The sequence below is a fragment of the Gadus chalcogrammus genome, chromosome 19 (genome assembly GCF_026213295.1).
Source record: "Gadus chalcogrammus isolate NIFS_2021 chromosome 19, NIFS_Gcha_1.0, whole genome shotgun sequence".
NCBI classification, from domain to species: domain Eukaryota; kingdom Metazoa; phylum Chordata; class Actinopteri; order Gadiformes; family Gadidae; genus Gadus; species Gadus chalcogrammus.
In genome coordinates this window covers 10,090,151-10,112,576 of record NC_079430.1, presented here as the reverse complement: position 1 = coordinate 10,112,576, position 22,426 = coordinate 10,090,151, and the positions used below count along the sequence as shown (strand labels likewise).

Here is a 22,426-nt window from a genome sequence, read left to right as displayed (position 1 = left end):
TTGCGTGTTTAGGCGGACCCCCACCACGATCCCCAGTGGATGGAAGAAGGGATCCATAGCCACGTGACTCTGAATAAGAGTGGTGAATCCTTTTGTACCTTTTATCAGTACGCGTATAAACTTTTACATTAACCCCTAAAGGCGTTGATATCAGGGTCAGATCACGTTGGGAAGCGATGGAGGCGCCTTCTCAGACCAAAACAGGTATCTACTACAAGTGATCGTATACTTCTAAGATGATGCCTCAGTGACAAACAAAAGACGCTATAAAGATCCGGTTTGTAATTTTTTTTAGTAACACATCGGTCGCATGCCATCACAATGCGGGCAAACCATCCACTTCCTAAATTTCCACTCTTTTGATGTAAAACGTGACAATGAACACTTTAGGGTAAAAGTCGGACGTTTCCAACGTCGATAGTTCAAATGTTTACACTTTCCAGGCTATCAAACTATCAAAGTTACAGAAATAACATTTTGTATAAATGTTTTAAGAAAACTCACATCTCAGTTAACAATCTAAGTGTGATCTGGAAGATTGGGTAAAATTTCCCCAAAAATAAAAAAAAATGGGAAATTTAAGATGTAAATGGCTTTTTAACTATTTCCTATAGACATTCCCAGTGGATGGTACGTTCAGGCGGGTGGTGTCAATATGAAGTGACGGCCATGTTGCCGGTGCCGCTGTTGTAAACAAAAAGTGAGAGACAGACGCTTCACTGAATTTCGGGTCATTTTTATTTCTTTAATTTACAATGTCTCTGGGAATGTCTTACAAACCCAATGTCCATCAGCACATTCCGGGAACTTCTGGAAACCAGGGTGAGGAAAAAACATCGGAAAAAATTCAACTATCCGTCTGTTAAATCGAGTGTTAAATTCGGGGTCTCGGAGAATACCTGGAGAAAGACCGTGTCTGTAGTTTTTGTCCAGTTATATATATAGGGTCAGATCCTGGGAGCTAGGCTAATTCATATCCGCCATTATTACTAATGTTACGAGCGCCATCCCGAATGCTAGCGGCTCGAGCGAAAAGTAAGAACTGTGGGATCTCCCCCGTGACCCCTTTTGTTTTACGCTCCGCTTTCCGCGTCTTAAATCCATCTTTAAGGGCGCCTTTACATTGTGACCGAAATCTATCACTTTGTCTTCTCGAGTCAGCCTTGTTCCGTTTCCTCCATGATGCTTCGTCCTGCGGGTTGCTGATTGATCTGCTAGTGAAATTTGTACTCATCGAGGACATCTTGCGTTAGACAACGCATATTGCAATTTGCAAACCCGCCTACGTGAGCGGGCAGCTGCCTGCCCAGGGTGGATGCAGACATCTTTAAATTATATCACCGGTTGTTCTCCCTTTTGCTTGACTTAAATGTATTTCTGGTTAATTCACATTTTCAAAATAGTAAATTGCTACTTATATTTGTATTAACGTTTTTTTTCTGTACTTAATGCACACATTTCTTACAGAGTAAACCTAAATTATGGCAGATGGCATCTCTCTTATTTTTTTATAAGGCCGTTTATAAATAAGAGGACTGCATGATTATTGGGCTATAATCAGCAGCAAACTCAAATATAATCAATCAACAAACTATTCCCAAACATCATGAATCTACTTATAACGCAGAGATAACTATCAAGTCATTTTGCAGACACGTTTATTGACTTAGAGTGAACTAAGTTTTATTTTGACGTAATTAATCAGCCTACCTAATTACTTAATTATCGAAATAATAAAATAAATAACAACTACTGTACTAGTGCCACAAAAGGACTAGGAATTTAGTTACTATTTAGTCTTATTTCCCTTTTATAATTGACTCTTTGTTTTAGCCATGCTGTGTGAAATGTCTGTGGCACTGACAGCCATGCTGTCAGTGCCCCAGAAGGGCCTATTTGTAGATGTTCATATATTAACTATTGTGCATACTATTTCATTTTTCTCAACAGCTGGGAATATCCAGAATATTCAGAATATCCAGAATATCCAGAATATCCAGAATATTCAGAATATCCAGAATATCCAGAGTATCCAGAGTATCCAGAGTATCCAGAGTATCCAGAGTATCCAGAGTATCCAATCCCCTTCAGCAGCTAACCTGGCAACACTACAGTCCTACAGACCGCTGGTGAACGACTATGGACCGCCCTCGTTGGGATTCTCGCAGGTAACTTACATCATAGAAAGGTCCAGTGCTTCTCCCTCTTTATTGGTGTTATACATTTGTCTCCTGAGCTGAGTTACTGGACCCAGAGTATGGTCACCCGACATGCTTAAGAGGTCATGGGAGATTGCTGTCGTGGAAGCTATAGAATCTACAGGTATTTTAAAGTGTAGTTATGATTAATATAGAATAAAAAATCTGAAGGTCCAATATGAATACATTACAAACCAACTGCCTTATTACAAAGTTTTTGGTATGGGTGATGTAAAAATATGTTCAATCAGACATGGATATGATGGGCAGATGTTGACGGGGTTAATACCACGTGTGCTGAAGCAGATGCACAAAAACCGAAGAAATTTCGGACCGGAAATTGGGAACATGGGCAAAAAAGTGTGGAATGTCATCTGCAATTTTGTGATGTTTTTTCATTCATTGATGGATTTCCAGGGTTCTAGTGGAAACCAAGTACCTCAGAGTAAATATGCAGAGCTCCTGGCCATCATCGAGGAGCTGGGCAAGGAGATCCGGCCCACGTACGCAGGCAGTAAAAGCGCCATGGAGAGACTGAAAAGAGGTACGAGGCTGAAGATGACCCTATTTTACCACCAGGCTTGATTAACCAAAAGCCCTTACCTCAACCCAAACACACAGGCCATAGTGCCATAAAGCTTACCCTACAGTTACACACTGTAGGGTAAGCTACGGCGACCTCCGATGATAGGTCGTCTATGATCGATTGTTGTATAGATCGGCCTACCTGTTGGCACAGACCATTGGGTAGGCTGGAAGGTGAACCCGTCAATCACACACCCACACTTGTGATGTTTCTATTGCGTTCTATTGAATGCTTCTACCGGCCTGTCTTCTCCAGTTAATAATTGTACGGAGGCAATGAATGCTGTACTTGTATAGTATACTTCTGCTACTAATACCTAATAACATTTTAATTTGTTTGTTCCTCAAGGTATAATCCATGCCAGGGGGTTGGTACGCGAGTGTTTGGCTGAGACGGAGCGGAACGCAAGATCCTAGCCTTGTGGAGCCATACGTTTCCCCTGCAAGAACAAATTGTATGCGTTCCCTTACGACACCCAAACAAACAGTACTTTGCATGGTATTTCCTTTGAATGGAGGAAAGATATGGAAAAGGGATCATAAAAAATAAATGAAAATGTTGAAAACATCACAAAAGAAAAATTGCATTATAATAATAATGATAAATGTGTGGATTCTTTTGGCAAGAAAATTAAGGGATACTGTGAGTTCCTTATTGTTTAGGTTTTTTTCTTAAATTGCCCCACTTTGGGTGTTCATTTCCTATTTAAAACGTTTGGTTAATGCATGAGAAAGTTGACCCATGGTAGCCCAGGGGTTAATTGTAGAAACTGCATGGCTTGTACAAAGCTAGATTAGTAAGACTTGATCTCTTTTTTGATAGAAATTGGTCTGATTTCCAGACCCTTGTAAACCATGTGGGGTTGAAGGACAGAGCTGTGCCAAATGCATCGGTTTGTTCATTTTGAGGTTGTTTTTGGTATGAAATGGAAAATGTTACTTGCATCTTTGTATGTATTTATTACTCAGTGTAATAAATTGTATTTTCAATATAGTTGTTTCTTAAATGTTTGCGTAGCATTTAGTATCTTGTCAGAATGGCACCTAATATTCTTCTGGAAAAAAATATACACTATTAGTAGTGTTTCCCCTTTTCAATTATACAATTTTTTTTAAATCAATTATGTTGCATCATGGCACATGCCTTTAAACAAAAATACACTTCAATTATACTTAAGTTGAGAAATTCCGTGAAATTCCGAGGAAATGTCGCATATTACCAGTACCATAAAATACAGCAGCAATTGGCAGTCACAATCTTTGTTATGCTGAGCAGCAACGACAAACCAACCACAATGCACACTGAAGGAGATCTTCTTAGAGCTATTTATGCTGCCTGTGACAGGATCAAGCATCATTGCAGACACCAACACCTGGTGACCCTATTGTATTTGAATTTTGGATCTTAAAGTTCAAATGAACACAAGAGTTGCATAGAGCACTGAATGATGGTGCTCCCATTGTTTTTGTGTTGAAATCTATGGTATATACCTGAACTTAAACCTTATATAACCACATAGAAGTTGCCGTTTTAAAATAAGGTAGGTGTAATGCTCCTTTCATTTTTTTTTACCTGCCATAAAGAGCTAATATATCTTTCACACCTTTGTGTTTTGCTGCGATGGTAACATTTTAATTAGTTTGGTTATATCATGTTGCGATTGTTCAAATCCTTTTCCACTTTAAAAGTAGATTTGATTTTAAGCATTATGTCGAGTGAATTTATAGTAAAAATTCAAATAAAAAGACACAACGTCGGTGTAAAATATATATACCGGTAATTTAACAGTAACATTTACAAGTTAAAATATTCAAAGAATGCATTATTTTCTTTCTGAAACATCCAATTGAAATACAGATCGCGCAGACAACCAATCAAGTGTTTGTATTTTCGGTTGCATTTCGACCAATCAGCGCTGTAGAAGGGAACGTCGAGCAGCGACAGCTTCACTGCAGTGCAGTTTCACTGGCCAACCAGTAGCCAGCTAGCTAAGTTCTGTAGCTACACTTCAGGAAATATGGATGAGGTGATGATACAAGTTCACGGGTAGGTTATGTTTTATTCTGTACATTAAACGCAAACCTAATAACGTATAGTTAATACTATGTAATGTGTGTTATAGCCATTCACATTGTACTGCATACACGCCATTCACGTCCCCCATAGAGTAACGCCTCAAAATATGTACCAATACCGAATGGGCTCCTGTAGTCGGATGGGTTTCTCCTGTACCTCAAACGGCCCGTTATGAGAACATGTCATCTACAGAGTTGACATGCAACTTTAGCAGTGTGGCGTCGAAATCAGCGGTGGTGACATTACGTTTCCTTGTAGCACCAGTGAGCTCATGTCAACATGTGTTTCATAGTATGAATGAAGTCTATGTGCTGCAGATTATCTAAAACCAGTCTGTTGCATTGTCCCCACATATCCGGATTAGCTTGAATAGAAAGTTGCTTTCATCCCCAACAGTTATTGATTGAAACGTGTCCATCCGGGATTGATTGTCCCAAATTCATCTTTGATGTGAATCATAGAGAGAGAAATCGATTTATTGTCTTAGTGAACGATACAATAACTGCAGGGTAGTAAAACAACCAATACAACGTTATAAAATAGCCCGAACCGACCGGAATAGTAATTTTAACTTGTTGTTCCCTTCTTCATATCTTCACATCTTCACAGTAGTACATCGCACCCCCTTTCCATGGGCCCGTAACCATGTCCACAGATGACAGTATATCTGAGGACGTGTCCACCTCCGGTGCTCTGAGCCACTGCCATGCCAGTGCGGACGGGGATGGAGGCAAGGAGAGTGAGATCTCCTGCGTGTCGTCCGAGGGGACGTCGGCCTCCTGCCTTGCTGGACTGGAGGACGGACACACCCGTCATCCCAAAACATCAGAAAGAGGCGAAGTGGGGAGTCGGCCCATGAACATCTCACCAGCATGCGACAAGATAAGGTGGTGTAGTTGTGAAGGACTGTTGGTCAACATCATGCAACAAGATAGAGGCTAGCTTTCAAAACTAGATGGAGTTCATCTGTATAGATAACGTGGCCGTATGTAAGGCTAATGACATTACGAGACCGCTACCTAAATGATTCTCTAAGACCAAGTGGTATGGTTACTTAGACATGGATATACACAGGTACAATTTTAATTTAGGGTATAACTCTTAAGAAATGGATGCATTTTTTATTATTCTTTATGGAGCAAAAATGTTGGAGTCACAAGCGACACATTACAGAATTGATATCGCTTGTTTCAACACTTAAATTTGTATTTGTTTTACTGTATTGAAAAGTGCTAACGGAATATTACAATGAAAATAATCTTTGCTCTTTGATTAATAATTACAATGTCCTAGCCTAAGTGGTCGCAGCCCTAACACTAATTACAATCTAGTATTATTACAAAGTATTACCTTAATATAACATTAATACAAAATAACAAGTCTACTTTAATCCAAGGTGGGATTGGATGCTCATACTCAAACTTTAAGTATACGGTTGGGGTCGTGAGTCAGATGACATATATCTAATATACGACATGTACGTTAATCGATCTATAATTTGACTGCGTGGGTTTGCTCCCTGACGCCTCGTAGGAGTCTGTGTCTGAGCACAGAGGAGGCGTTCGACCAGGGGAAGAGCCTGCCCTTCATCAACCCCAGCTCCCTGGAGACCCTCCGAGCTCTGGTGCAGGAGATCCAGAACAGCGGAGAGACGGACCCAGAGATGTGGAAGGACTGTGAGGTGAGGGATCATAGCTCAATATCTGACTATTTTCGTGCATCGTTCGTGCATCTTGCACGAACTACTACTTTTCAGCTGGGAGTAGTGCAATCTGGCCCCCTCCATTGTAAGTGTAGAGTGTAGAGTGTAGAGTGTAGAGTGTAGAGTGTAGAGTGTAGAGTTTAGAGTGTGTGTTTGTGTGTTAACAAAAGACAGTCCCTCCGACGTACTGTCGCATCTGACAGTTCGCCGCCTCGGCTCTTTGCTGTCACTTTTGTTTTCTGTGTAGATCACAGTAGGGACACAATCGGACACGCAGGCACGCATGCACACACACACACACACACACACACACACACACACACACACACACACACACACACACACACACACACACACACACACACACACACACACACACACACACACACACACACACACACACACACACACACACACACACACACACACACACAACGCCAGATTCCAGCTGATGACATGATTTGCAGGGGAACAGACAGCTGGGATGAAGTCAGAGTGCTGCTCTGCTGCATACTGAACAATACTGATGAGTTCGCAGGGCGTAAGGCCTCATAAGCTTCCTTGGTCACAAAAGACTAAAACGACCTAAAGAATGAAATGAAATGAAATGAGATGTGGAAGAGCTATATATCAGAAATGCTACCCATAATCAATAATGTGATGAGAGTCCATTAATAATCTTAGACTCTTGTTGTTTTTATTATAATATTATTTTGCAATAGAATAACATAAATCTTGTATTAAAATTTTCTTTCTTCCAATTCATTATCTCAAATTTCCTCTAATCATGGCTGTCCTCGTTAGGTGAACCTTTTGCAAGCAGATTTCTTAGGTGCTCTTGATAGGCAATGTCAAAATGTAAGCATATTCATTGCAAAACATAACAAGGTGTTTAGTCAGAAACGATCTGCTGAGAGATGTTCTTCATGCTGTAATTATGCATGCAGAGGTGTAATCGTACTTCTCTCTGCTTCCCCGGGGAGACGACTCAATCCACATGCAGCAGCATCTCCATCTTGTAAACACACACACACACACACACACACACACACACACACACACACACACACACACACACACACACACACACACACACACACACACACACACACACACACACACACACACACACATTCATCTTCTCCAGACAAAATCTAGAGAGAGAGCATTCAGTCAGTTGTTTGAGCAGAGGCTGGATGGGTTGGGTCATCACAGTTATCCGCTTTGGATAAAATCATTTGAATAAAGACAGGACAGCTGCAGTGACACGGTGCAGGTTTAACCGCTCATCTTCTGTTTTCTACTCATTCACGTTGTCTATTAATGAAATAATACATTTATCTTCAGGGGCGATGGCTGCATCTGTTCCAGCTGGTCGAGAAGCAATACCAAGAGCAAATACTTGCTCAGCAAGGACAATACCAGTGCCAAATACAGGTGAGTCGGCACATGATAAAGCCATATCGTACCCTTTCCCTGCCAGCGCACGTGTAATGTCTCGCATGGCTTCATACAGTAATGGCTTTCATTTGGTTGGCTTTCAGTTGATTCAGGACGAGATCAAAGCTCTGGTTCAACTCCAGAACCGCCAGCCCCACTCAGAGTTCTCCCCCACTTCTGCCACCAACACCACCATCACCCACGCCGTCGCCACCCCCACCCCCACCCCCACCAAGGACCTCAAGCTGACCCTCGCCTCCGACCCCCTGCCCGCCCCCTCGGCACACCCGCCCCACGGCAGGACCGTCTCCCAGGGCCCGGGCCCGGCCCCCCTCCCCCAGAGATCGTCGGGGGGCACGGAGGCTGTCACCCCGGCGGCGTTCTTCCAGGAGCGGCCCGTCACCGCGCTGAGCAGCGGATACGGGACCCTGAGTGCCTGGGAGACGGGGCCCCACCAGACCAGCAGGGGCCCGGGGGGGGGGCAGGAGGAGGAGCTGGAGGAGGAGGAGGAGGTGGAGCAGGAGGAGGTGGAGGAGTTGGAGGATGGCTGTGGGGGGAACCAGCAGCGGGGAGAGATGGAGAAAGAGGAGCACCGCTGGTCCTCCTCCCTCCAGGGAGACGGCGCAGAGCGGAGCGCGCCGGTGTGCCACCGGGGTTCGTCCAATCACGGACGGACGTATTCCCAAGCTAAAGAACCTGGTCCGTCGTCATGCCAACAGCCGCAGCACGGGTAAGGCTTGAAATTGCGTTCGGTTTTTCAAATTCTCGATTTTACAGTTAAGTCGTAATAACATGTTTGCTGGTATACCGATAGTGGTTTTTCACTGGTAAATCATATTCCGACATTGTGTGGTAAAGTCTCCTTCCTCCTCTCCCTATATCGTCTCAGCGGCACCAACCAGCACTTGACCTCCTGGGCAAAGCAGCAGAAACTGAGGCCCAGGAAGGACAAGACAGGAACGGCCTCCTCCCAGGGCCAGGAGTCCCAGGAGCCCCCAGAGAGCCCCAGAGAAAGCCCCAGAGACGGCCTGTCAGAGCACATCCCCCTCCAGGACCAGGTAGGCAACGTTGTTTCTGGGGTCCGTCGTCCCTACGTCGCCTTGTTTTACACGGCGACGCTGATGTTGTCCTCTTCCGGTTTCAGTACCAGCCGGGGGGAGCCTCCACCTCCGTCTTCCCCTTGAGGAGGAGCAACAGCCTGATGTCCGAGTCCTCAGGTAGCCAACCGACAGCCGCGTGGACGAGCTTGAATGTGTGGGGGAGGCTGTGTAGCTGAGAGGTGCTGAGTGGGCAGCTCACGCTGGTGTCCGTCAAAGGGGGGCAGAGGCAAGCCGAGGGTGACAGCGCTTTGCGTTGTGTGTGCTTTTAAATTGAACCTCGCCTCCTTGGGAATAACAACATAGCACAACAAGGATCCATGATGTATCCTGGATCCTTTACAAATACACATGTAGGCAACTGTTTAAAACGACAATATAATACAACATAATTTCAATATTAAAAAATGAGCTAAAATTTTCAATTGACAAACATGATTGTATTGATGTATTACTATGATGTACAATACAGAGTTATCACTTTTACATAATATGTCTGTGATTTAGGAGGACACAGATTTAATATATGGATTAAATGTGTTGCGTGTGCGTGCATGTGTGTGTTCTTGCATGTGTGTTTGTGTGTGCATGTGTTTGCTTGCATGTGTGTGTGTGTGTGTGTGTGCGTGCTCTCCCAGGGCTGACCTACTGGCGTCTCAATGAGTGTGACCTGTACCACCCGCTCCCAGACAGCCTGGACAGCGGGGCGTTCCTCTTCCTGCAGGAGGACACCAGTGCTGTACGTCTTCATGCATTCATTCACTTCATTCAATCATTTGAACTGACGTCGGTATGATGTGTGGTGACTACATTGCAGTGGTGTGTGTATTCATTTCCTTTTTTTTCACGTGTTTTTTTTGTTTGGACTTTGTTTTAATATATTTATTTTTAAGGTACATTCAAATTGTGAAGTTGTATTCCTGAGGTTCATTCTTTATTTAAGCTATATGTTTTCACAATCCAAAAAAATTAAAAAAGTATCACATTCTGTACAAACACAATGGTTCGGATACATACTTCCCTCTCCTCTCATTGATCAATCTCCACCTCTGATTGGTCCTCTTATGCTCTACAGACTCCCCCACCGGAGACCCAGTTGTCCCTGAAGGAGATCTATCGGAGCAAGCAGAAAGCTGCATTAAAATGTACAGACTGGGATGGTTCACAGTCTTCTGGTCCTTTGTCACCCCAGGTAAGACATAAACGAATGTGCACTGTACTGTACTGTACTGTGAGTCTATCAAAGTCCTTGACCCAGATTATCTTACAGTATGGGTGTGGCAAGGTCACAATAGCCCCATATATGTATGAACAACGTCAGACCAATCCCTGAGAGTAATGAGACCACTGGGTGCAGTGGACCTTGTGTAATGTAGTTCATTAGCCAATGATGAATGTGGACTTTTATAACATTTGTTGGATGTCCCAGTACTTTGAGGGCCCTTAGTATCATGGTTCTGGGGCCTGTAGAGTTAGGCCTTGGGGCCCCCTGACCCGGGTCTGACGGTGTTTCCCCGGCTGCGCTCCAGGCGGGCGGGGCCTCGGACCCAGCCGCCCTCACGCGACAGTCGGACCGGACCTCGGGCTTCACCTCGCCCTCCCACTTCAGCAGCCCCTCCTACCAGAACCAAACGCACCCCCCGGGCCAGAGGGGTCCCGGGACGCCCGCCACGCCCGACAGCATGGCCGGCCTGGGGAACCTGTCGGGCCCGTCCAGCACCTCCAGCGGCCTCCAGTCCGTCCCCGCGACGCCTCCCCCCAACACGATGCAGGGCTCCTGGGGAAGCCCGGCCGGCCCCGGCCCCCCTGCCTCCGGGGGCAAGGCCCCGCCCGCTTTCTTCCTGACCGGGCGACAGAGCGGCCACCGAGCCAGCGAGGAGGAGGAGGGCAGCCACACGCACACCCACACCAGCACCCTGAAGCCAGGCTCCGCCTCCACGGAGAGCCCCCTCGGGCCCCTGGGGCCCCCCGGGCCCCGTGCGGACGGGGCGTCGCCGCTGGACGACCCCGTCGTGCTGTCGCTGTGAGTGCTTGGCGGCCAGACGGTCTTACCCTCGGACACTCGTCCCTAAACACTCGACCGCTAACCCCTAACGCTGTCCCCTAAGGCCCACCTCCTATGCTGACCTTCTAAAATACCTTCTAAATACTCCTATGCTTGCATCTGCTAAACTGATGCTTTACTTGTGGAGAAGAGCTTAAAACGAGAGTATAGTGACGATGCCTTATGCCGGGATCACAGTTCCTTAGAGACATCCAATAAGATTCAAGACTCAGTAAAAGATCCTATTTCAGGAGGTGTTGAATGTAATGCATTGAGTTGAATGGGGTTCTCCGATTGATACTTCAGTTGGGCCAGGCAGCACAATTTGATAAAGAAGGCTACCGAGAGCTGCACCTCTGTGGTTCAGCCTGCTGCATAAACTAGTGTAAAGCGCTGACACACGGGCAACATGCCTCCTGCGACACAGATATTTCTGGAACCACAAAAATGTCAACTATCTTTAGATTCCATAGGATATCAGTTAAACACACACACTCTCTCACTCACTCACTCACTCACTCACTCACTCACTCACTCACTCACTCACTCACTCACTCACTCACTCACTCACTCACTCACTCACTCACTGATTTCAGCCTTACCTGTGCTAGTTTAGCAAACCATTTGTTATTCCATCATAGAAAAAAAAATACAAACACATTATTGATTGGGTTGTGCAGTCAGGACTGTTGTTCTCTGCTCCCTTTCTTTTTTTTCTTTCTTTCTTTCTTTCTTTCTTTCTTTCTTTCTTTCTTTCTTGCTTTCTTGCTTGCTTGCTTGCTTGCTTGCTTGCTTGCTTGCTTGCTTGCTTGCTTGCTTGCTTGCTTGCTTGCTTGCTTGCTTGCTTGCTTTCTTTCTTGCTTTCTTTCTTTTTTCATTCTGGGCTTCCTCTCGGACAAATGCAATGGCGGAAAAAGGGATGGATAAATCATCGACTCGTATTAGCAGGGGCCACATAAACCAGAACTAACTATAACTAGGTATCCCCAGAGCCTTCAGGCACCATGATATGACCCAGCACTTCCTCATTCTCTCTCTCTCTCTCTTCTCTCTTCTTCTCTCTTCTCCCTCTCTCCTTTCTCTCCCCCCTCTCTCTCTCTAGTCTGAGGCAGAACCTGAGAGAGAAACACGCCCGCCACGTGGCCGACCTGAAGGCCTACTACGAGTCTGAGATCCAGAGCCTCAGGGACAAACTGGGCCTTGCACAGCTGCCCCCAGACCTTGAGAAGAGCAACCGCGCTCTGGAACTAAGGTCCCATCACCACATCCCTTTATGGCTCACAGTGCACACATTCACATTAGCAGCTATGCACATGCATACACAAACATGGACATGCACGCACCAGCACATACTTTGATAAACATGCACAAACTGCACATGGGCATTCATGCACATACATGCACAAATGTGACCGTACATGTACACACATGCACACACATGCGCACAAATGCACAACAGGAACTGAATCATGTTATGCAAGGCTTGGGCAATGGAACATACAAAAATAGATGAGACAGCAAACAGCAGATAGAAACACAGCACCACACAAAACAATAGACTGTGTTGCAGACAATACATTTTGTCTTTTAGAATACATCAAAGGATGATATTGTTGTACAATTACATACATGTATGGATGTTCGATATCTAAAGGGATATAGATACTAATGATGGACGCTGCTCATTTCAGTAGCACAGTCCCTCAACTATGTAGAAACAGTTATTTGTATGCATGCTGGAGGATTTTTCATCTGTACTTTTTAAGACTAAACAGTTTTCTTTTCCTGAACAGATGTAATCAACTTGAGAAGGCACTTTCCGAAGCAAACCATCGCATCCATGAGGTGGAGGCCAGAAACAACTACCTGGAGAAGAAACTGGTATGATATTGATTCCTACTATTTATTCATACACTTTGAATCCAAGTCTAGTGTTCAGACACCGCTTGTTGTCTTAAGAAAGTGAACAACCAAAAGAAAATGTCTTTAACCACACGTTATGGTAGGGTCAATCTGGGACAACATGACCACCATTTGACCTCGCCGCTCATTATACTCCACCACCTCCAGGGTGACGAGTGTGTGTGTGTGTGTGTGTGTGTGTGTGTGTGTGTGTGTGTGTGTGTGTGTGTGTGTGTGTGTGTGTGTGTGTGTGTGTGTGTGTGTGTGTGTGTGTGTGTGTGTGTGTGTGTGTGTGAAAAACAACAGACCTGTGGGATTAGAGTTTGTGCACAATGCTGCGGCTTGTTTTAATTAGTCCGCTGCCCGCGCCTCCATTCCATGTCAAGAGCGTTGTGTTTCCTGGGGTCTCTGGAGGCCCCAGGAAACCGGCTACGAGGCGAGAGAGAAGGGACATAGTGTGTGTGCTGGTTTGAGAGCAGGGGGGGAGAGGATAGCCTATTTGCGAGATTAGGTGATTTATCAGTCAGGGGACGGCGCTGCTGGACTTGATGCAGCACATTGCCGGTCTGATGCGGTTAGAGATCAGTATGCAGGTTTGGAACTGGGACACGGAGGATTGGCTTACTGCTGACTATTTGTTCCGATATGCATTACATGGATACATATTGTATTAGGGTCAATTCCTTTGGGTGTGTAAATAATATTGTTGGGAGTCAAGGAGACTTAATTTACAGAGCTGTTATATTCATGTTAAATACAATATTTACTGCTACTTAGAACATATTGTGTAATCGATAATAAGGGTGGGACGGAAAAAAACCCCGTAACGTACATGATGACCGGTACGCTTTCGGGATGGATTGAAATACGATACGGAAGAGATAGATGCCCTACAACAGTCATTCTCTATATTAGCAGGACTTGATCATACTTTACTACATCCAGTAACAATGACGACTATCAATAAGTTAGTAGAGAACATAAAGTTAGAGAGCAGTAGCAGTAAAAGTAAGTCAAGTTGGCAAACATCCAAAATGAGAGTGGCTTTACTGCGGTAAGGTAGAGATTAGCCGGAGCAGAGAGCGAGCAGTTGTTATCCCCCAGCGTCATTAAAGTTTGGGAACATTCTGGGCTTCCTCTCACAAATGCAATGGCGGAAAAAGGGATGGATAAATCCTCGACTCGTACTAGCGGGGGCCACATAAACCAGAACTAACTATAACTAGGTTTCCCCAGAGCCTTCAGGCACCATGACATCTTGTGCTGATAATGTATCATATATATAAAAGTATCCTATTGTGTAAACTTATATTATAGTGACCACATCCCGCTTTCCTCTCCCATTATAACCTATTCTAAAGCACACATGTTTGTATTGTGTAGGCAATGAATGCATCACTGTAAACAACAAGGATTTAGAAATAGATGACAAATAAATACAAGAACATAAAAGCAAAAATAGCAACAAAAAAAAAATCCGGAAAAAAATGTTGTCGCCATTTTCCGGATCCTGCAGGCTGATTGGCCGGAGAGGTACGCGGTGGCCGGCGCCACGGTGGCGTCCCTCCAGCAGCGTCTGGAGGACAGCAAGCGCTGGGGCGGCGAGAAGGACGCCCTGGCCTCCCGCCTCAAGGCCCGCGTGCGGCAGCTGGAGGAGTCCCTGCAGACCGCCGTCAGGGAGAAGGAGGAGAAGGAGGCGCAGAGGGAGCGCGAGTACAAGATGCTGCAGGATGTGAGTGGCAGAGCCAGAGGGCTCCTCTGATTGGCTGACGCTAAATTGTTAGAACCGTCATCTATGTGCGCATAGGTAATCATTAGAGGGGACATATTATACCGCCAGGTGTGCGAGTGATTAGCCGGTTTTGAAATTCTTCTGACATCACAAGTGGGCGTGTCCACCTAGATGTGTGCTGGATAGATCAGTCTACCAGCCTACCCAGTGGACTGTAGCAAACGTTGCTCATCTATCTGTCGTACATCTGTGTGGACACGCCCACTTCTGACAGTCTGCCTCTTCTGCCCACTGTCAGAAGAGGCAGATTTTCAAGCGGCTTGTAACTGCTACTCACACTCACACCTGGTGGTATAATATGTCACTTTAAATAATAGCGTTTTTGTTGGTCAACTTTGATACCCTCAAAATGCTTAAAATGTAACCACATGGATGGATGGGACTCACATTACTACATTGGCTGTTTCTGACATTGGTATCATGGCTTCATGTTTCAGCGATTGCAATAGCGAGTGTTGGCCCAGAGGTGGTGCTGTCCCTTGAGTTTAATAAACCGATCAATGTGTGTCTGTGTTTCAGCTGCTTGGGGAGTATGACATGCTGCGGAAGGACTACGACGGAGCAAAGGTATGTCAAACCCACATTTACGTACATTTAGTTTCACTATTTCACCTGAATAGCGTTCCTCCCAAGACACCTGCTTCATGGAGCCTGAATTTATATGATCCATTAAATTAATTCTACTTTAGGGACTGACTATGTCAATTATATTGTGCAATAAGTAATACTGTTGTTATCGGTCAACAGGACAACCTTTTGGGAACAGAGAACAAGCTTGTGGACTCCCATGAGCAGATATCTGATTTGAACAGGTACGTTGACGCTCTGAACATCTCGATATATGAAACCAACCAGGATATAAAATCCATCGCCAATTCTACGTCGCACCATGATAATGTATTCATCGAAGGAACTGATGACAAATCATAAAAAAATACAACATTATTCATTAATGCATAAATATTTGGCCTGTTAAGCCCTTTGAGACTGTAATGGTGATTAAGGGCTATACAAATAAAATTGAATTGAATTGAATACCACATTGTCCGTGAAGGCGTACCTTTCTGTCCTGAAACAATCATTGAACCGCTGAGTGTCCTGTGTTTGTGGTGTGCAGGGCGATCAGTAAACTGGAGTCTCAGGTGAAGCAGCTGGAGCACGAGAACCAAGCCAGGCAACGGCTCGTCTCCCACGGCAACACACAGCCCTCCGGAGCAGGGTGAGTCGACGGGGACCGATGGGGGGGAAGGCTTCTTTCTTTCTTCTGTCCATTTCCTTCTCCTCACGTAGTCATTTCTTTCTTTCCACTCTTTCCGTCCACCTTTCGTCCTTCTATTCTTCCCTTGAATCGGCCTGGACAGCCGTGTTCGTCATTAGCTCATTCCCACCCGGTCTCATCTCACCACGGAGCGCCCGCAACGGAAATTGCGTCACGGTAGACCCACCGACGGCATTCATGGCCTCTCTCTCTGCCTGCCTCAACCCCTTCTCCGCTGTCTGGCTCCCTTGTGCTCCAACATCTCTCCACTCACTCACACACATCCACCGTCACACACACACGTATGCCCATAACGAATATCGTGACCACCGTCTCCCCTCCCCAGCCTCTACCACCACCCAGACCTGCTGCTGTCCTCCAGTACCGCCAAGACGGAGAGCAGCCCCTCCCACCGCCGGGCCCCTGCTCCCACAGCCGACCAGCCCACCGGAGGCTGCCCGTCTCCCTTCCCCCAGACCAGCCAGAGGAGGAGCCCCTGTCCCCAGACCTCCGGCCAGAGAGGGTCCCCCGGTCCCCAGCCCACCCAGCCCAAAAGCCACAGGAGGTCCTCTCGTCCCCAGACCACCCACACGACCCCGCCCAGCGGCCAGAGGAGGTCCCCCTGTCCCCAGACACCCCATGTCGCCCCGCCAAACGGCCATAGGAGGTCCCCCTGTCCCCAGACCGCCCAGCCCAACCAGCCCAACCAGCCCACCATCCAGAGGAGTTCCCCCAGTCCCCAGAACGACCCCCCAGCCCTGCCCGGAGGTCCTGCAGAGGGCCCTTCAAAGGGGGCCGGCTGGAGGTATTCCTTTGGTTGTTAAAGACTCGTATTAAAGCAACGCAAACTTTATAAGATATGGAGAGGGATCAGAGATCAGGGATTTGTTTGAGAGCAAAAATAACTTGGATTTGATTGGATTTCTTTCACTCATATTTTCAAATAACTATGAACAAAAGGCTGCAGAGAACCTTAAGGAAGTACAGACAAAAGACCACTGTATCCTGTTACCTTTTGAGCCCAAACTAAACAACCCCTCATTCATTTCTGCATGTCCGTAGGAGTTTGTCTCTCCCGGAACGCGACCTGTCCCGGCCTCCGTCGCGGCAGCAGCCTCAAGTTCATCAGGAGCCCAGCGGAGGGGCATGGGACCTGGGCAGGAGAGAGAGCCAGAGCCCCCTGACCCCCGTGATGAGGGCCCTGATGGAGCTGGAGGAGACCAGGGCCACACAGAGCCGGGCCCCCTGTAAGAACCCCACCGTAGAGCACACCTACCTCCCGACCCTACACCTACATCACAGAACTCGTATGAGGACGGTAACGATCATGACCTCAAACCCCCTGGTTGGTTTGTGAAAGCTTGTAATGTATTGGAGGGACCCCTTGAATGAATCCTCTGGTTTTCAAGGGAGTCCGCGGCACAGATACTTTTTTATTAATTGACCTAATATACAAACGGTGGCAGCTACATTCAACAAATTGTATTATATCCTAGTGATTCCTAGAGAAGTCCAGTATTTGGGGTGAGGTATTATATTAATAATAACTATTGAATTATTTAGCAGACTCTTTCATTCAAAGTGACTTCACCGTGACTTCAGCAGAAAGGCGTCGGGCGTTTTGCCATCACGCTTTTAGAGAGAACAGAACAGTGTTGCCAGAACAGTAAACGTTGTTCTAATTACATATTCGGTATTGTTAAATGAATTGCTAATTCATTTGGTTGTTTGTTCAAACAATCGTTCATTCCTCAAGTCTTTGGCTTATGCTGTGTATTGTGACCAGGGTGTAAATGTAAAACGGTAGTGGGGGCTGTCTTTACCACTGGTTCGTCTGTACTGGTGGTGGCTTTATTGTATTGACCACTAGTTCCTCTGTACTGTGTTGACCACTGGTTCCTCTGTACTGTGTTGACCACTGGTTCTACTGTGTTGACCACTGGTTCTACTGTGTTTACCACTGGTTCCTCTGTGTTGACCACTGGTTCTACTGTGTTGACCACTGGTTCCTCTGTGTTGACCACTGGTTCTACTGTGTTGACCACTGGTTCCTCTGTGTTGACCACTGGTTCTACTGTGTTGACCACTGGTTCCTCTGTGTTGACCACTGGTTCCTCTGTGTTGACCACTGGTTCTACTGTGTTGACCACTGGTTCCTCTGCACTGTCCTGACCACTGGTTCCTCTGTAGGGGTGGACAACCCGAGGTCCACTATGGGCTTCATGGAGCGACGGCACAAAGAGCCCGTCCAGGACTGGGTCTTTGGGCGCCCCGAAGACAACCTGGACATCTCTAAAGCCCGGACCGGATTCGTCCACGTAGCGGAGCGGGACGGCTCAGGATCCGGATCTGGAGCCACTCGTGCCGGAGCCGAAAGGGCGGTGGCGCTGCTCAGAGCCCAGAGGAGTCTGTCTCCGGAGGGGCACCGGTCCTCGTCCCTCCCCCCAGCGGCCCACCGTACCGCGCCCCCCCCGTCCACGCCCAGTACGTACCCCTGGACCCGCCCAGTCCCACACCGTTCCTCTGAGCGACACTTCAGCATTGCCGGAACTAGTGGGGGAATATTGCTATAATAGTTTTAATAGTTTTAATAATTTATAAAATAAAAAGACTTACTTGAATTAAAATATCTGTTAGCTTTGCGCTGACTCAGGCGTTTTAATTAATACTTTCCTACGGCCTTTATTAATGATGTGTGTTGGATTAAGTCCCCTAACTGTAACCGTTTCAGAGCAGTACCACAGGTGTAACGACATGTTGTCGTGGAGAGAGGGGTTATCATGGCGAGGTGCCAGTGTGTCGGCGGACACTGACGGGTCGTTGTTGTGTTCCTTGCTCCTCATAGCGAAGAGAGAGACCCTGCTCCTCCCCCGCTCGGCCATGTCCAGCCCCAAGCGCTGTCCCACCGAGAACTACTCCACCGCCTTCAGCCACATGTTGCCACGGCAACAGCACCTGCAGGACAGGTAGGCCCCCCCGCGGGCGTTTACATAAGCAACGCTTATGTAAACTTGCGCAACGCTGACAGTAATGCTAAGGCATTAATATCACTCAGTAGTCTATACTCCTGCCGACACTGGGCTGAGTGGCTGTTCTCGGTGGTCTTAGTAGTCTGTATTTATGCTAACACCACTGCAATACGATACAACTTTATTTGTCCGTTTGGGCTGAAGTAATTTTTGCATCCCTGGGCAGCTCATTTAAGGAAAAGAGGACGTATACACACTGGGCTTGGTGGCTGTTCCCAGTAGACTGTATTCCCACTAACACTGGGCTTGGTGGCTGTTCCCAGTAGACTGTGTTCCCACTAACACTGGGCTTGGTGGCTGTTCCCAGTAGACTGTGTTCCCACTAACACTGGGCTTGGTGGCTGTTCCCAGTAGACTGTATTCCCACTAACACTGGGCTTGGTGGCTGTTCCCAGTAGACTGTGTTCCCACTAACACTGGGCTTGGTGGCTGTTCCCAGTAGACTGTGTTCCCACTAACACTGGGCTTGCCGGCTGTTCTCGCAGGCTGGATGACGAGCAGGACCCCAGACGCCACTCCTTCCACAACTCCAGTCCCAGAAAGAGACTGCAGTTCTCAGAACCAAATGAACAGGATGGTAATGTGTTTTGATTACAGTAAATAGCCGATCAAAGTCTATCGGTTATTTAATCAACCATTCAATCGACTAATAGCAATGCATTAGCATTGCATGTAGAACACATTATAAACCATTTCAGAGCAGACTCATTTTCTATTGTGCATTTTTTCTTCTTTCGATGGAATCCCACTTTGCACACCACACTGGCATTTTTTATGATTCTTAAAAACAGTATAAAGCGGTATTGTTCTTTGGTTCTCAAAGTCTGCCATAATCTAAAAGACACAGGGTAATGCCGGCTTCACTGATTAACACATCAGACATGTCTAACACCTGCACTCTCTCCGTCATCTCGGCTCCAGGGCAAGGGTCCCCTGGCAGCGCGCACCCCACCGCGGGAGCCTCTCAGCTGGGCTGGGAGGAGGCGGGGCGCCCCGCTCTGCTGGAGGTCCCTGGCGGCTCATCTCCTCTGCAGGACAGAGTGCACACGCTGGCCGAGGCGGAGCGGCTGTTCGATGAGCTGACACAAGAGAAGCTGCAGGTGGGGGGGTCGGTGAGGGTGTAGTATGGTGATGGGTGGGGGGCTGTTTGGTTTGGTGCGTTGTGTTTTTTGTATTATTTCACAAGGAGTGTGTGTGTGTGTGTGTGTGTGTGTGTGTGTGTGTGTGTGTGTGTGTGTGTGTGTGTGTGTGTGTGTGTGTGTGTGTGTGTGTGTGTGTGTGTGTGTGTGTGTGTGTGTGTGCAGATTGAAGCAGCCCTGAGCAGACTACCAGGATCAGGTGGTAGAGTGAGTTTGCAGAACCGCTTAGATGAGGTAAGCCTTTGTTTAACTCGGGTTGTTTTATAGAGAATACGTGTTGATGTATGAACATATTCTTTCGACACATGTATTTTTCTATTTTTGAATATGTATCGACGTTGGTATGAATTTCTTTTTAGAATTTGGGCTGATTAATGACGTATGTATTTCCCATCCACGTTTTACCAGGTGGCCTTAGAGAAACGTCTGGAGACGTTGAATCGGGATCTGGGATCCATTCGTATGACTCTGAAGAGGTTCCACGTCCTCCGCTCCTCTGCCAACAACTAGCAATGTCTTGTTTTTAAAATGCCATCCTGAAGAGAGGGCATTTTAGTGACTTGGTTTTTATATGCACCACTGATTGTCTTTCTTTTACTTGACGTATTTTAGTCCATGTGTAAAAAAAACATCCATGGGATATTTTGTACGATTTATTTACTCTGGGAAAATGTTTTTATATGTTGGAAAGACCTCACAACTTTTCGGAGTATATTTTGGTAATGCAAAGATTTATAAAGCCTTTTACTTTTTTAGATAAAAATTATAATATTATATAAGTCTTCAATTTCCATGTTCAGGTTAATGTGGGTTTTTGAATCTGATATTTTAATGTAAATTTGATGACCATCCATAGAAGGAAAGTTTCACTGCCATTTCGTATTTCTGTTTGAGCTTGTTTTTAAAGTACATTTTCACTTGACATTGTTTTTACCTGAGCCCAGTCGATTTCTGGTGTTTTTTAATCTTCATCTTGAAATTACACGACTTGAAAGAAACTCTTAGCCTTTATTAAATGGCATTTGAATTGCTTTTCCTACTGTAAGATGTTAATGCCTGATTATAAACTGCTTGTGAAATCCAAACCAGCAATATTGTCAACAAACTGAAATACCCTTCTCACAATGCTTATGTATGGCACTTTCAATTTATTTAGTCATTCCATCTCGACCCGTCTGCAACAACCTCACTGATATGAATCCCACTGGAACTGTTCTTATTGCACAATTAAAAAATAAGCTTTTTGATACCTGGACTGTGTTTTCCTACTATCTACATCATTCATATAAAATATATAAATATTAGTTTTAGCTATGCTTTAAATTGAATGCATGTATATTAAAATATACGACGTTAGGGGGCGCTTTTACCTTGGTTGACAACTCAACCAAATGTAAACATGCACCTGCTTGGTATGTAAGCCTAGCTGCTGCTCTTCTGATGGTTAATTAATAACAAATAACGTTATTAGTAAGAGTTATTAGGTAGCGAACAGATTGACGAACTGTACAGGACATGGAAATGCGCTTTTATGCGTTACAATGAAGTCTTGTTTTTCGTCGTAGGCCTATATCTACAGGATGAGGCGCGTATTGTCTTCCACTGATGGCAGAATGAACCCGATTACGTGAACGTATTTCCTCAATCCATCATGTTGTTTCTCCATCGGTTGTTTGTTTTTCGATTCGACTGAAAGCTAACCGACGTTGACATGTAGGTGCACCACAATGTTGCTGCAGCCGTTCGTACGATTCGTTGGGGATTAATCGGAACATCCAGAAGTACTCCGGTCATACACTGACGTTACTGCAGGTGAGTCGGTGTACGAGGTTCTCATGATGAGAATATAGTTAGTCAACAAATCATTAAATCATAGCGTGTTTGTTTTGAATTTCTAACTATATATTTAAGCAGATGCATTCCATATTTGTCCTGTTTGATATCATTGGCTCATTTGAATGACATGTATAAACATCACTTCTTCTACATCTCTCTCTCTCTCTCTCTCTCTCTCTCTCTCTCTCTCTCTCTCTCTCTCTCTCTCTCTCTCTCTCTCTCTCTCTCTCTCTCTCTCTCTCTCACACACCATATTTCTCTCGTTACATCCTATTTCTCTCGCTAAACCCAGCTGGTGAAATCTATGTAGGCCTCCTACACCCTCAA

The 22,426-nt window shown here is 45.8% G+C and overlaps 3 protein-coding genes across 4 annotated transcripts in view; all 3 read left to right on the top strand.

Moving 5' to 3' along the window:
* LOC130372697 (cyclin-dependent kinase 2-associated protein 1-like) lies at positions 1-3,775 on the top strand. 2 transcript variants are annotated; one of them, XM_056578833.1, is made up of 4 exons: positions 1-204; positions 1,951-2,168; positions 2,616-2,742; positions 3,133-3,775. In XM_056578833.1, the coding sequence occupies exons 1-4, from the start codon at positions 177-179 to the stop codon at positions 3,198-3,200; spliced, it is 441 nt and encodes a 146-aa protein (XP_056434808.1). In that variant the 5' UTR covers positions 1-176; the 3' UTR covers positions 3,201-3,775. The 2 variants fall into 2 exon arrangements, with proteins under 2 accessions (XP_056434808.1, XP_056434807.1); XM_056578832.1 differs by lacking the exon at positions 1-204 and adding an exon at positions 615-822.
* A 968-nt stretch (positions 3,776-4,743) lies between these two features.
* Positions 4,744-21,565, top strand: LOC130372824 (M-phase phosphoprotein 9-like). Its single transcript, XM_056578984.1, has 25 exons — positions 4,744-4,830; positions 5,470-5,747; positions 6,394-6,541; positions 7,910-7,999; positions 8,107-8,434; positions 8,525-8,732; positions 8,892-9,060; positions 9,147-9,219; positions 9,738-9,838; positions 10,175-10,291; positions 10,629-11,122; positions 12,246-12,395; positions 12,937-13,024; positions 14,562-14,777; positions 15,357-15,404; positions 15,585-15,649; positions 15,955-16,056; positions 16,442-16,900; positions 17,158-17,342; positions 18,286-18,579; positions 18,941-19,061; positions 19,610-19,701; positions 20,046-20,224; positions 20,429-20,497; positions 20,672-21,565. Exons 2-25 carry the CDS (start codon positions 5,506-5,508, stop codon positions 20,771-20,773), a joined length of 4,140 nt encoding a protein of 1,379 aa, XP_056434959.1. The 5' UTR covers positions 4,744-4,830; positions 5,470-5,505; the 3' UTR covers positions 20,774-21,565.
* A 201-nt stretch (positions 21,566-21,766) lies between these two features.
* Positions 21,767-22,426, top strand: part of LOC130372823 (membrane-associated phosphatidylinositol transfer protein 2) — a 39,606-nt gene continuing 38,946 nt past the window's right edge. The window contains exon 1 of the mRNA XM_056578983.1: positions 21,767-22,075. The gene's annotated coding sequence lies outside the window, so the exon portion shown is untranslated. The remainder of the gene's footprint in view (positions 22,076-22,426) is intronic.

Excerpts from the sequence above, each read along its gene's own strand:
- LOC130372697 (XM_056578832.1), top strand. The coding sequence starts at position 756 with ATGTCTCTGGGAATGTCTTACAAACCCAATGTCCATCAGCACATTCCG. Across the intron at positions 2,169-2,615 it reads CCTCGTTGGGATTCTCGCAG|GGTTCTAGTGGAAACCAAGT; the intron begins GTAACTTACATC and ends ATGGATTTCCAG. Across the intron at positions 2,743-3,132 it reads CATGGAGAGACTGAAAAGAG|GTATAATCCATGCCAGGGGG; the intron begins GTACGAGGCTGA and ends TTGTTCCTCAAG.
- LOC130372824 (XM_056578984.1), top strand. The coding sequence starts at position 5,506 with ATGTCCACAGATGACAGTATATCTGAGGACGTGTCCACCTCCGGTGCT. Across the intron at positions 10,292-10,628 it reads CTGGTCCTTTGTCACCCCAG|GCGGGCGGGGCCTCGGACCC; the intron begins GTAAGACATAAA and ends GCTGCGCTCCAG. Across the intron at positions 19,702-20,045 it reads AGAACCAAATGAACAGGATG|GGCAAGGGTCCCCTGGCAGC; the intron begins GTAATGTGTTTT and ends TCTCGGCTCCAG.